Below are 14,105 nucleotides of genomic sequence, written 5' to 3'. Positions count from 1 at the left end.
AGAAGCCTAAGCTAGGTTGATACTTGGATGGGAAACCACCAATGAAGACTTTGCTGAGAAATGCCATGGCAAACCACATCTGTTTAATCACTGGTGTTGAAAACACTATGAGTTCACCATAAGTGCAACCTGACAGCACTTTACACACATTCACTAACACCTTTTGCAGAGTGCTTAAGTGGTTAAAGATAACAGAATGTTTCTTTTAACTACTTCAGTAAAAAGTGATAATTCTCCTGCAAATGAGGTTCAAAAAGGAGAGAAAACATGGGATTCCCCATCCATGGGACTCCTCATTATAGGTGTTAACTCGCTTAACATAACTACGGTAGTATCTGTTTTTCCTAATCTGAGTTTACAAAATTACATTTCACTCTGTACTTCTTTCAGTACACGTCCTACTGTTTTTTTCTTATCCTACAGAAAATATCAGCATCTTGAGGATTCATTCATGGTATTTGAAGAAGTAGGCTCCAGGCCACGGAAGTTTATGGGGGAAGAAAATTGCGTTAATCTTTAAAGTGCTGTAAATCTCCAGTTTATTTTTAATGGCAGAATTATTAACGCTATTCCTCTGTAATTTTCAGGTAACTGGGTTAATGTCCTTTCCATTTGTTGAGGTGTTGACAAAATGTGTTTCCCTTTATATTACAATATGAAGTTCCACAAGAAAAACCCTTACCTCGAACAGAGAGGATTCCTGTGCTGTTTGCTTTGCCCATGAAATTCTCTGCAAAGCAGGTGTATTTTCCCTCATCCGACTTGCTAATATTCCGAATGATCAAGGTGCCATCAGCAGTAATAGTTGTGCTGAAGTAAAGAAAAAAACCCACCAAAAGAAAAATAGAGATGGCATAGGAAAGCATAGAAAACCAAGTCAAATTATCAGATATGCAGAATCAAGAAACAGATTAATTGTGTGACATGTGATGAGTACAATCTGTCAAAAATAATATATTGCATAAAGCAGAGTTTTAACACTGATTTAGGGTTAAATTAGCAATGTGTGTAACTTACCCTGGACATCTGTGGACATTTTAAACATAAGACCTGATCTATTCAGCAGCATATGGTATCAAATAACAGTTGTGATTAATATTTACCAAAAGAAATTGATTGGTTTGATGCTGACCAAATGGTTAAGATATACATGCAAAACTAGAATACCCCCTACAGATGAAATAAACTCATTAGATGGGTACTGCATGCTTTTCTTCCAAACTGCTTAAAAATGATGTGATTGATGTGGCTATTTCAACTGCATTTAGTTTTACTTTTTTTCTTTGGGTTTACTTTTTATTGTAAGCCACCTTGAGATTGGGGTAAAAGGTGGGTAATAAATATAAATAAATAGAATAAAATAAAATAATCTGTCCAAGAACAGCTTGTGGCTAATCTTATGTGATTTTTCTTGTGGCATTTGGAAGGCATTCCTTCACAGTTAAAACTTCATTTCCTGTTTTTCCATAGAAAATGTAGGTTGTATTTTCAAAGATCTTCCCTTCCATGACAGCTAAAAAGTGAGTGTAGATCTCCCAAATTCCACCTTGATAATTATTTGTTTATTTTAAACATTTATTAGCTGCCTTTAGCCCTTGCAGAACTCAAAGTGGCTTACAGTATTAATAAAAAAGTATAAAACCCATAAAAGTCACAGTTTAAAAGCCTCAATTAAGACTGCCAACAATAAAAGCTAAATCTATCAAATAAAACTGTCTTCAACTGCATCCCAAAGGTCAACAATTATGGGACCAGGACACCACCCTGGGAAATTACCCAATCAGGTCCCTCCATTCAACCTTTTAGTTGTGATGTCGTGCCTGCGGGGTCGCAAGGAAGAGGCGAGACATGGAGATATCATCTGGTGGAGAGCGCCAGCGACAGGAAGCGGGATCCGTGATCCTAGCAACTCTGTCTTGTGCCAGTCTCTTGCACCTTTTATTAGGGTTTCATTAGGGGCGTGTAAAGGGGTCGGATAGGCGGGAGAGCGGGAGAACGGGAGATCATCATGTGATGCATGATCTCATCGGGCTGCTACGTGCAGGAGGAAGCATCCGCGTCTGGGTCTAATCCTCACCTGAGGGCAAGAGCCCTTTTTGTCCCTTTGTATGGGACACCTGGTGACCGCAAGTCAGGTAGTTCATGACCCGTGACTCACGGGGGAGTGGGGGTTGGGGGAGCGTGTGCGCCCAGAAGGCCGTAGCCGGCACCGGCATTCCAGGCGCTCTTTCTACGGTTCTGCTGGGTTCGCGGGCTCACCCCTACATCTCCCCGTTTCTAACGTTTTAGGAAGGAAGCCGAATTAGTTGGGGCAATTTAGGGGGACGCTTGCCTCCCCAGGAACTCGCTCGAGCTGGCTGAGCTGTTTGTGCAACATGAGGACCTGGTTGCGACGTAGGGGAAAGTCAAAGGGTTTCTTGCACACATTACAGGCAAAATTAGAGATACATTGAACAAGGCGAGATCCGACAACGAGGCATATGATCAAACCAAGGAAGAATTGAATAATAATGCTTAACCATCCCCCTGGCAACCAACTCCAAAGGGCTGACCACCAGTGGGGCAATACATCATATTTCAGATTAGATACAACATCTTGTAACTCACGCACTTTCATATGAATCAAATGGGAATTATCAGAGAGATTAAAACAACACATATTATGTACATTTTCACAACCTTGGTGATGCAGTAACAGCAAGTAATCAATAGCGGCACTATTATCTAAAGTCGCTTGACGAAGTTCCTGCTGTTCGGAGGCCAGAGCATCCAGAGCAATGGAGGTGGAATTAATGGACTTCGCAAGGGCACAGGCCAGCCAGCCAATAGTCTTGGCATTGTAGATAGCGAGTCCTGGGACTCCCACCAGGGAGGTTGCAAGGGAAACATACTCTGCTTTGGAGAGAGCGACTGCGTCGCTCCGGCAGGAAGGGTCGAGGGGAAGGGTGGAGCGGCGACGGCGCTTGGGCTCCTGGGGTGGAGCCTGGGGCAGGACGATAGTGAGACGGCTAAGATAGCAAGGAGTTCGGGCGGAGAGGTCTCCAGGGGCTTTGTAGATGGGAAAACAGGCAGGCAGCAGATTCCCCACCCCCAGATGCTGGCCCAGGCAGAAAGACGACATGTTGGCAGCGGCGGCGAGCCGCTTCCAGATGTTGACTTGATTAAGATCCATGAGGGGGTGACCGAGCGTCACCGGTGGGAGGCAGCAAAGCAAGCAGCTGATTGTGACTGTGGAATTTGCAGTAATAGCCGCAAAGATGGCAACGCAGAGATCCTCGAGCGTCTCGGGGCAGCCACGTCATTGCGGCAGCTCCCGAGCCTGGCTGGTCGTTGTCCTGACGTCCCCCTAGGTCTTCCGGGTCTTCGGACCGCTCTGGTGCTGGCGGCGGCTCCGTCGAAGCAGCGGGGCAGGGTCCTTCAGGGAGGTCCACTCCATCCCCGGGATGGGGTTGATTTCCTTCTGGTACCGTTCCATGGGCTGGCCGGACATGGCGAGCTGGGATCCACAGGGGACCTGTAGGGAGAAAGACTGAAGCATACCCCCTTCCCCAGGTTATGAGGGGGGCCGGGCCCCGCCAAACTCGGTCTGGGAGCTGGCGGTAGTAGACCTGGGCGTGGGGGAGAGGCTCTGATTGCCTGAAGTGCCTCTCCATGGGGGTGATCTGTTGCCCAGAGGGTAAAGTGAGCAAGTTTAAATGATTAATGGTGAATAGCACTTTTGATACGGTCTGCTGGATGAGCCCCAAGTTGGGGGGGCCACCTACTCCCCTTTCTTTAGTTTGTTTGGCTAAAATTTCCTTGAAGGTGCGGTTGGCCCGCTCAACGATCGCCTGGCCTGTGCTGTTGTAGGGGATTCCGTGTGTTAACACGATCCCCCAGTTGGTGCAAAACTGGAGCATGGCGGCGGAGGAATATGCGGGTGCATTGTCTGTTTTGAGGCGGAGGGGACGCCCCATAACTGTGATGCATGCGAAGAGGTGTTGGAGGACATGGTTGGTAGTTTCTCCGCGAAGTGGTGTGGCCCAAATGTATCCAGAGTATGTGTCTATGGTTACGTGCAGGTGTTTCCATGGGGCTAGGGCCGGGACCATTGTTACGTCCATCTGCCACAGCTCATTTGCCAGGGTTCCCCTTGGATTTACTCCAGGATCTGAGGAGGGGCCGAGGCGTGAGCACTGGGCGCATGATTTCACGATGGACTGCGCCTGATTGAGGGGAATGTGACAAGAACGAGCAAGAGCTTTTGCCCCTTGGTGAAAGAAGTCGTGGGACTGAAAAGGGTCAGAAAAAAGAGTAGAGACGTGGGTAGCACTGTCCACACGCTGGTTCCCCTCGCTGAGGGGGCCCGGAAGCGGCGTGTGGCTGCGCATATGGCCCACGAAGTACCGAGAGGTCCTAGATGCTAGCAAGTTCTGTAACGTTAGGAAAAGACTCATGAGATTTGGGTCGATCCGGGGGGCGACGTAAGCTCCGGGTAGGTGGGTGATTACGTGCGCCACATATTGTGAATCGACTAAGAGGTTGAAGGGTTGAGGGAAGGTTCGGAAGGCTAGGATGGCCGCGGCAAGCTCGCTCCGTTGAGCCGAAGCCTGAGCTGGCGTGTAAGCCGTCTGCCATTGCCCGTCTTGCTGAAAGGCGATGGCGCCGACACGCTTACTGCCGTCGGCAAAGACTGTGAGAGCGTTCTGGAGCGGCGTAGAGGCCGCCAGGGGTCGGACGGGACAGGGGTTAGAATGAAGGAGGGTAAAGCGTGGATCTGGGGGGAGGTGGAAGAGGATCTCCCCCACAAAGCCCTCCAAGCCCAGTTGTAAGGGTAAGGAAGCATTCCAAAGGTGCTGGAAATCCGTCCTGTTAAGAGGCACGATGATTTTTTCTGGATCCCAGCCGACCATCACCATGGTGCCGATATTCAAATTGCAAATGCCTTAGCAGACCAGGTGCTCAGGAGCAGCAGCAGCAGCAGAAGGCCATTGCTTTCACATCCTGCGTGTGAGCTCCCAAAGGCACCTGGTGGGCCACTGCAAGTAGCAGAATGCTGGACTAGATGGACTCTGGTCTGATCCAGCAGGCTAGTTCTTATGTTCTTATGTTCTTATGTGCGTTGGTGCCCTTGGTTGATGAGGTCAGCGTAGAGCTGGCCTGGGGTGGAAATGTTCCTGGTAGGGGCGTGAGGCAGATAGAGCCATTCCCCTAGGAAGGTCTGTGGGGGTTTGGTGTATCCCAAGACCCCGGTTGGAAGAGGAGGCGTGTTTAGAAGAAAGAGGGAGAGGGGTTGGTCCTTGAGGGGGACCCGATCCACCCATCGGCGAGCCAGGACCTCCTTTACTGCCTGAAAGGCGTCCTTGTGCTTCTGGGTGAGCTGGATTTTGTCCCCAGGGCCCTTAGCGAGCGGAAGCAATGAGAAAAGGGGGCTGAGCAGAGGGGTGGTGAGGGCGAAGAAAGGACGGACCCAGTTAAGGGTCCCGAGAAGTTGCTGTAGCTGAAGAAGTGTGGGCGCATCCGGGATCTGCAACTCCGGCAGGGTGGGAGCAGAGTAAGAGTGAAGGAGCTTATGTCCTAGGTACAGCAACGGCTCTTTTCTCTGCACCTTCTCGGGGGCGATGTGCAGACCTGATTGTTGCAATGTGTCCGCTAGTAGTGCCACCCACTGGGGAGGGACTGTTGGTGCAGCGACCAGGATGTCATCCATGTAATGGATGATTAGGGCTCCAGGGGTTCTGGCGCGAAATGGGGCCAGGGCGTGGTGAACAAAATACTGACACAAGGTGGGGCTGTTGAGCATCCCTTGAGGCAGGACCTTCCACTGGTACCTGGCGGTGGGCTGCTGATGGTTGAGAACCGGTACGGTGAAAGCGAAGCGCGTCCGGTCTCCGGGGGAAAGAGGGATGCAGAAAAAGCAGTCCTTAAGATCGATAACTAAAACATGATATTCGGAGGGAATACGATTGGGGTTAGGGAGACCGCACTGAAGGGGGCCTATGGGCTGAATGCACGCATTTACCGCTCTCAAATCCTGGAGCAGCCGCCATCAGCCATTCTTTTTTTTGATCATGAACACAGGCGTGTTCCACGGGGAGGTGGAGATCTCAATGTGGCCAGCTGCCAGCTGTTCTTCTACTAGCTGGTGCATGGCGGCCAGTTTCTCTCTGGGCAGCGGCCATTGTTCCACCCAAACGGGGGTCTCTGTGATCCATGTGAGGGGGAGAGCAGTGGGAACGGGCTTATCCATCCCAATCTGGGTCGTTTCAACCCGGCTCTTGAGGTCCCCTCCCCACGAGTCAACGTGGATGTCCAAGACGATAGGGCGGGCTGTGAGTTGTTGCTCGAGTCCCGGGCTGCAGACCGTGAGCGGGCGGATGCTCCGTCTCGCGGTTTGCTCTCCCCCCACCCCCCAGATGCGTGGGCAAGCCTCTGTTGGCCACTGATCAGGCCACTCGGCCGCTCTGATGACGATTACGTTGGCACCAGTGTCCGCAAGTCCTTTGGACGGACACCTTTCTATGGTGAGCTCCAGGTGTGGGCGGGAGCTACCGATGGGCGTCTCCACCGCCGCTACGGTGGTGCCGGCGGGGTCTCGATGGTTACCTGGGCTCATGTCTGTTATTGGATCAGCAGCAGGCAGTGCGTGGGGCAGGAGGATCAGCTGAGTGCAGCTGATTCCGCTGGGCAATTCCTGTGGGATGTCTGTCCACCCTTGGCTGTGAATGACTCCCTGGGGTGTGGAGTCAACGACCCCTGGAATAACAAACAACCCCTGCTCAACGGCGGAGGCCCCGAGCAAGGCTAACCCGACGGCTTCCGAGGGAGTGGGATCGCCATACTGGGTCGGAGCAATGAGGGCCTCATAGGGGGGGTGGTTTGAGCGCAGGCCTCGGCTCTTGGGATCATCTCAGTACTCTCCTCCTTGGTCCTGGGCTGGGGAGAGGCCCGGGTGCGAGTTTCCCGACGGGCATTCGCTTCTCCAATGGAAGCCTTCCCGACACTGGGGGCATTTGGTCCTGGGCCTTCCCGGGGGCCTTCGCATCCTGGGGGAGGACCCCCCTCCATCAGGGTTGTAAGCCCCCCCACCGGGCAGCCTACAGTCCCTCTGGAAGTGTCCCGGCTTGCCGCAGCCTTGGGGCTGTCCCCTGGCGGTGGATAGTGCTGTGGCTAAGAGGCTGGCCTGATGGGTGGAAGACCTGATATCCTGGCAAGCCTTAAGCATATCGGCCAGTTCGGGGTTCTTCCCTAAGCCTGTGATCGCTCTGCGGCACTCGGCGGAGGCGTTCTCCTTGGCGAGGCGCATGAGGAGCTCGCTCTGGGCTACGTCGTTGTCGACCTGTCTCTGTAGGGCCTCCTGGAGCCTGTTCAGGAATTCAGCATATGGCTCCTGAGGCTTCTGCCGGACGTTGGAGAAGCTTTGAGTTGGCTGTCTGGTAGTGGGCACTTTCAGAAACGCCTTGTAGGCGCAGTCAGAGGCGACCGTAAGGGTGGCCTCCGGCAGGACGATCTGCGCATTGGGAGTGGCGAAAGCTTCGCAGCCATAGAGCTGCGCGGCAGTATAGGCGCCGCCGGAGGCTGCTCCTCTGCTTATGCATTGCTGGCGGAATTCGCTTTCCCAGACAACATATTGCGCAGGGCTCAAGAGCATGTGGAAAGTAGTTTTCCAGTCCTCCGGAACCATTAAGTGATTCCGCATGACTGCCTCCAACATGCCTCTCACATAGGGGCTGGTAATTCCCACGTCCCGTATTGCCTTGCGGAGCTCGGTGAGAACGTTGTAACCTATGGGGCGATACTCGACAACTCGCTGGATGACGCCATCTTCCCCCACGTGGTCGGTGAAGTGGACGGGGCACATAGCGAGGAGGTCGGCATCGTCTTCCGTCAGGGTTTCCTTTCTCCGCAGATCGTGGTTAATGCGTTCTGCTAGAGTTTTGAAACTTGCGCCATTACGTGGCGTTGACGGAGGTGTGGTGGCTTCGGAAATGGAAGGGGGAAGCAGAGCAGAAGGCGGAGCGAAAGGAGGAGGCGGTAGAGCCGCGAGAGTGCGGGCAGGAGAGTTTGAATGAGGCAAGGAAGCAAGTGAAACAGGAGGAGGACAGGCGTCCAGTTTAGTGGATAGAGAAAATTCTGGGGTTGAAATTGTAGGTGAAGGATCGAAAGGAGGGAGATCCATGGCAGAGAAGCCATGGACCTGCAGGCTGATGGCGACATAACATTGCCTCCACGTCAGTAGCAACGACATCGGCGCGCGAGGCTCTCTGTGCAGAGTGCGCCTGATGTTTTCCCAGTCCTTAAGATTCAATGTCCCCCTCTCTGGGTACCAAGGACATTGCCTATCAATCTCCCCAACCAATTTGCGCAGATCCCTTTTCTTTACTGAGACTCTGGCGCTTTTCGTCAGCGTTTTCAGTTCGCCAACGTGCTTGTCATAAGCCGTGCTTTTGCAAGCTCCCATACTTACCGGTGGTTCGTCAGATGAGAGAGTGTCCTAGAACGCGAGTCCAGCGGACGGTCAGTACCGAGGACGTGGGTCCGAGGATGCGCCAATCCAGCGGACGGTCGGTACCGAGAGGCCCTTTCCCAGGTGACGGTAAGCGGGCGGAGGTTGGAGATTCCCGGGTTTCAGCACCAGCTTGATGTCGTGCCCACGGGGTCGCAAGGAAGAGGCGAGACGTGGAGATATCATCTGGTGGAGAGCGCCAGCAACAGGAAGCGGGATCCGTGATCCTAGCAACTCTGTCTTGTGCCAGTCTCTTGCACCTTTTATTAGGGTTTCATTAGGGGCGTGTAAAGGGGTCGGATAGGCGGGAGAGCGGGAGAACGGGAGATCATCATGTGATGCATGATCTCATCGGGCTGCTACGTGCAGGAGGAAGCATCCGCGTCTGGGTCTAATCCTCACCTGAGGGCAAGAGCCCTTTTTGTCCCTTTGTATGGGACACCTGGTGACCGCGAGTCAGGTAGTTCATGACCCGTGACTCACGGGGGAGTGGGGGTTGGGGGAGCGTGTGCACCCAGAAGGCCGTAGCCGGCACCGGCATTCCAGGCGCTCTTTCTACGGTTCTGCTGGGTTCGCGGGCTCACCCCTACAAGTTGTCCCTGGCCCAAAAAGTATCTGGCTGGCCTCGACAAGGGCCAGGGCCTACTCTATCCTGGCCCCTACCTTGTAGAATATGGTCCCACATGAGATCAGGGCCCTGTGGGACTTGAGTTGTTTCCACAGGGCCTGCAAGAGAGAGCTATTCTGCCAAGCTTTTCCTGGAGGCCAGCCAGGCTGACATCTACTTTACTGGCCTCCCGGGATCTTATTAGGGTCTTAAGTCGCCATCTTGGTTGTTTTTAAAGTTGTTTATATTGTATTAACTGTTTATAGTGTTTTAAGATATTTATTGCTGTTTTAATGTTATAGTGTTTTATGCTGCTGTATTGCCGCCCTAAGCCCCTTGGGGATTGGCAGGGTAAAAATCCAATAAATAAATAAATAAAATAAGTTGTGCGGCTGAAAAGTCCCTCTCTCGTGTACCACCAAATGACCATCTCCCCATGGTCATAATTCCTGGGCATGAATTTATGGGAGAACATGGTCCTTCAGACACCCTGGGCCCAAGCCTCACAGGCATTTAAAAGATCATGTTTCCCCACCAAACCTCTGTTTGGATAAAACAGACATATTGGTATTCTTCTAAAACAATTGATGGATTTTCAGCAGAACCATGCTAGAGGCTAATGCCTCTGAATATTAAAATTGCACTCTACTGGGTGCAGTAGGATGCTTTCCAAGAAAACAGACACCATATGAGGTGAAACAGAGGTTAGATCCAGGCTAAGATGAGATCAGCAAGGCAATCACCCCATAGGGAAATATATGATTGTGGATATTTATGTCTGACTAAAAACATGCTTCTGGTACCTGGGACTATTGTGCAGAAGTTCAGTTCCTTTGGTCCAAAGTATAATGGGTTTTGGTGCAGATCGTGGCTGGCAATGGATAATGATTTCCCCTCCTCGAGCTGCTGGTATCAGTCGTTTCACAGGGTTTAAACGAAAATCTGGAGCAAGAGCTAAGAAATACAGTTAAGGTGCTTTAGTGAATGCTGGGTCATAGAACAAAAGGGTTTCCAGTGGGTTTTAGAATGGCGCAAAGATTCCTGTGGTATATTTACCTGCTACTCTTAAGCATGGATTTCTGTTTATACTTGGACACCTACATCATTTTGTAATAGTTTATTTATTTATTTTAAACTATTGGAAACTCACCTTTCTCCTGAGGACCCAAGGCAGGTAATAACAATAAACATAACACATTTATACTAACTCAGACGACTGTTTTGTATAAAGGAAACAAATCCAAATTCATAACAGAGCAATCTGATATAGAATTACTCTAGCTGAAACCCACTGAAATTAATTAGTTTAGAGTTGAGTAACTGTTCATAGGGTTGTACTTCAATTTACTGACTTAAAAGTAGAAATGAAATAATGTTTTCCATTGTGAATGCCAGCATGGGAAAATGACCATAAAGCTAATGGGGTGGGTGCACCCAAAAGATAAAATCAATGCCACACTGCCCCCAATGCATAAAGGTATGTCAAGAGCTATGGATCCTTAAATTATATAACATAATTTATTTATTTGTTGGGTTTATAAACCGCCCTCCCCCACATTTTTATGTTCTTTTTCAGATAACAATTCTAGCTGAAGCAACACAGAAGTCTGAATGCCAATATTTTCCATAGTTTACTAGCGGGCCCTGCCACGCGTTGCTGTGGCTCAGTCTGGTGAGGTGGAAAAGAGAGAAAAGGGGAAGCGAACGGTTCGAACATGTATAATTGCACAATGCTTGCAAGGGAGGGGAGGGGCAAGGGGCCTCTCGCTCCCCTCCCTCTCTCCCGTTCCCTTGCATGGCACCCCGCCCCATCCCTCCCTAACGTTTCCCTTCCTCTGCTAGGGTGGGTGGGCCATGTCTAGGTGGCTGACCCTGTCCCTTTCACTCCCTTCCCTTGCAGGCGAATTACCTAACTTAAAACACACTGGGAGGCATGAGCTACGTTTTATCAGAGCGTTTGGTCCAGCAAATCCCCAGACCCTCCCTCACCTTCTCCTTCCTCCGCTAGGGTGGGTGGGTCATGTCCAGATTGCGGGCCCCATCCCTTTCACTCCAGATGGCAGCAATTTTCCATCAAGGCATGGTTCGTGCAGGATGGTTTTTCGGGCTGTGTGGCTGAGGTCTGGTAGATTTTGTTCCCTAGCGTTTCGCCTGCATCTGTGGCTGGCATCTTCAGAGATGTATCACAGAGAAAAGTTTGTTTCTTACTGGGTCTAAGTGAGAAGGGAAAGTTTAGTGTGGTATATTGTCCATGTCCCAGGGTGGGGAACCAATCATTAACTGTTTGGGTGGAACTTGCTATGCAAAGGTGTGGTTGAGTGCATTGTATTGCAGGTGGGGTTATCAGTCCATTTTTTAAGTACTGGGAGCCAGGCCCTGCTAATCTTCAAAGTCTCTTCTTTCTTATTGAAATTGTCCTGGTGTTTGTGAATTTCAATGGCCTCCCTGTGCAGTCTGACATAGTAGGCTTCTGAATTGTCCAGAATTTAAGAATTGCTTAACACATGTTCTGCAACTGCAGATCTTTCAGGATGGTTAAGCCAACAGTGTCTTTCGTGTTCCTTAATACAGGTTTGAATGCTGCGTTTTGTGGTTCCTATGTAGACCTTTCCACAGCTACAGGGTATGTGATATACTCCTGCAGAAGTGAGGGGGTCTCTCTTGTCCTTTGCTGAGCGTAGCATCTGCTGTATTTTCCTGGTGGGTTTGAAAATGGTTTTGTAGGTAATGCTTTTTTTATCAGTTTCCCTATTTGATCTGTGATTCCCTTGATGTATGGTAGAAATATTTTTCCTGCGGTAGACTGTTTCTCCTTAGTCCTCTTGGTTTCTCTTGGTCTTAAAGCTCTTCTGATTTCTGTTGTGGAGTAGCCATTAGCCTGCAGAGCCCAGTCTAGATGGTTGATTTCATCAGGGAGGAGATGAGGTTCACAGATTCGTTTTGCACAATCTGTCAGAGTTTTGATTATGCCCTTTTTCTGTTGTGGATGATGGTTGGAGTTTTTATGTAGATACCAGTCTCTGTGTGTCAGTTTTCTGTATACTGTGTGGCCCAGTTGGTGGTTGGGTCTGCGAAAGACCAAGACATCTAAAAAAGGCAGTTTCCCTTCTTTTTCAGTTTCTATGGTAAATTGCATGTTTGGGTGGATGCTGTTAAGGTGGTTCAGGAAATTCAGCAGTTCCTCCTCACCATGGCTCCAGATTGTAAAAGTGTCATCCACAAATCAGAACCAAGTTGCAGATTTCCTGGGTGCTGTGTTGAGGGCTTCTTTCTCAAAATGTTCCATGTAAAAATTGGCTATCACTGGGCTGAGGGGGCTTCCCATGGCCACCCCATCGGTCTGCTCATAATAATCATTGTCCCCTTGGAAGTAGCTGGTTGTTAGGCAGTGTTGAAATAAAGCAGTGATGTCATCTGGAAACATTTGGCTGATGAGTGCAAGTGTGTCTTTCACTGGAACTTTGGTGAACAGTGAGACAACATTAAAGCTGATAAGTCTGTCGCTAGGGTTGAGATGGAGATTGCTAATTTTTTCGATGAAGCGGGCTGAGTCTTTAACATAATGCGCTGTGTGTCCAATGTGGCTTTGTAACTGTGAAGTCAAGAATTTTGCCAGTTCATATGTGGGGGAACCAATCGCACTCACAATAGGTCTGAGTGGGATGGATTCCTTGTGGATTTTGGGGAGTCCATATAACCGGGGTGGAAGCGCTTCTGACTTGCAGAGTCATTGGCATGTGTCTGGTTGAATGGAGGAGCTCTTAATCAATGTGATGGTTTGGCGAGTGAGTTTCTTGGTTGGGTCTTGTTTCAGTTTTTTGTATGTTGTGGGATCCAGGAGTTCTCTGATTTTTTCTTTATATTGTTCAGTCTTCATGATTACTGTTGCATTTCCCTTGTCTGCTGGAAGGATGATGATTTCTGGATCTGAGCTGAGATTCTTAATAGCATTTCTTTCCTTTTGTGTAATATTAGGGGGGGAAGTTTTGCTTTTCGCAATATTCTTGCTGTTTCTCCTCTTAATTCCTCTGCTGTTTGTGTGGCTGGCAATGTCTTTCTCCATTTTTCTGTAGGTGAGGTTGTCAATTTTGTCCCAGTCCTGGCTTCTCATTTTTTGACTGATGTGGAGAAGTAGTAACACCTTGTCTATGGCTGCAAGTTCTTTGCGGGTGGTGTGAATTCTCTCACGTACTAATGCACACTCCAGGCGGTCATATATACGGTTAGCCTGTGGGGATTTGAAAGTCCTTTTTGCTTTGAGAAAGGCTGGAATAGTCTGGAATAGTCTGGAATAGAAGGCATGTTTGTTTCCTTTGTATCAGAGGGTGTTGCTTTGACAGCCAGCAGATGGCGCTGTTGCGGAACAGAACTGTGGTTCCAACTGTCACAGTTGTGGCAGAGTCGCAATAACGGCCACAGTTGTGACATGTACACAACAGGATGTGTGGAAACAGTATGCAAACCTGGTCGCACGTGAGTGCGACGTTGTGTGAAAATTTCAAAGCAATCGGTCCAGTAGTTTGGGAGTTCACTTGTCAGGAGAAAAACGAACTGTTAGATTTTTATATATATAGATTTTTATTTCCAGGAGATGGGCTTGAGAAAAATTATTCAAAATAATAATGTATTCGGAGGTTATATTGCTCTATCTTGTATGATTTTGTACATAAGTTGATATATGTATTAAGTTGCAAGCAATTTGCAGTCCATAGCAACATTTTTGAATGCTCTGAGAAGCCCAGGGATTGTAAGAGGCTTCTATTTTGTCTATGACACAATATTTGAAAATAATACAGTAATGGAGAACATTTACGTTATAATTTTTATTTTAAATATTGGTATTCAGTCTTGAGTTGCTTCATCTTGAATTGTCATCTGAAAAAGACGAGCACAAGAGTGATTTATGTTATTACATGATTTGAGGATCCATGGGTTTCCATAGATTTTGACATGCCTTTACACACTGGGTGCAATGTGGGATTGATTGTACAGCTTGGGGAAATGTTCAGGAAT

General features: G+C 49.2%; 1 protein-coding gene across 1 annotated transcript in view; it reads right to left on the bottom strand.

Annotated features, from left to right (window-relative positions):
• CNTN2 (contactin 2) overlaps positions 1 to 14,105 on the bottom strand; it is a 75,204-nt gene that overhangs the window by 15,680 nt on the left and 45,419 nt on the right. Inside the window, exons 11-12 of the mRNA XM_048497055.1 lie at positions 9,896 to 10,046; positions 683 to 810 (exon numbers count right to left, since the gene is read on the bottom strand). Of these exons, the coding sequence (XP_048353012.1) occupies positions 683 to 810; positions 9,896 to 10,046 (279 nt within the window). The remainder of the gene's footprint in view (positions 1 to 682; positions 811 to 9,895; positions 10,047 to 14,105) is intronic.

This window comes from Sphaerodactylus townsendi, linkage group LG05 (assembly GCF_021028975.2).
Source record: "Sphaerodactylus townsendi isolate TG3544 linkage group LG05, MPM_Stown_v2.3, whole genome shotgun sequence".
In the NCBI taxonomy this organism is placed as follows: domain Eukaryota; kingdom Metazoa; phylum Chordata; class Lepidosauria; order Squamata; family Sphaerodactylidae; genus Sphaerodactylus; species Sphaerodactylus townsendi.
This window is presented reverse-complemented; position numbering and strand designations above follow the sequence as displayed.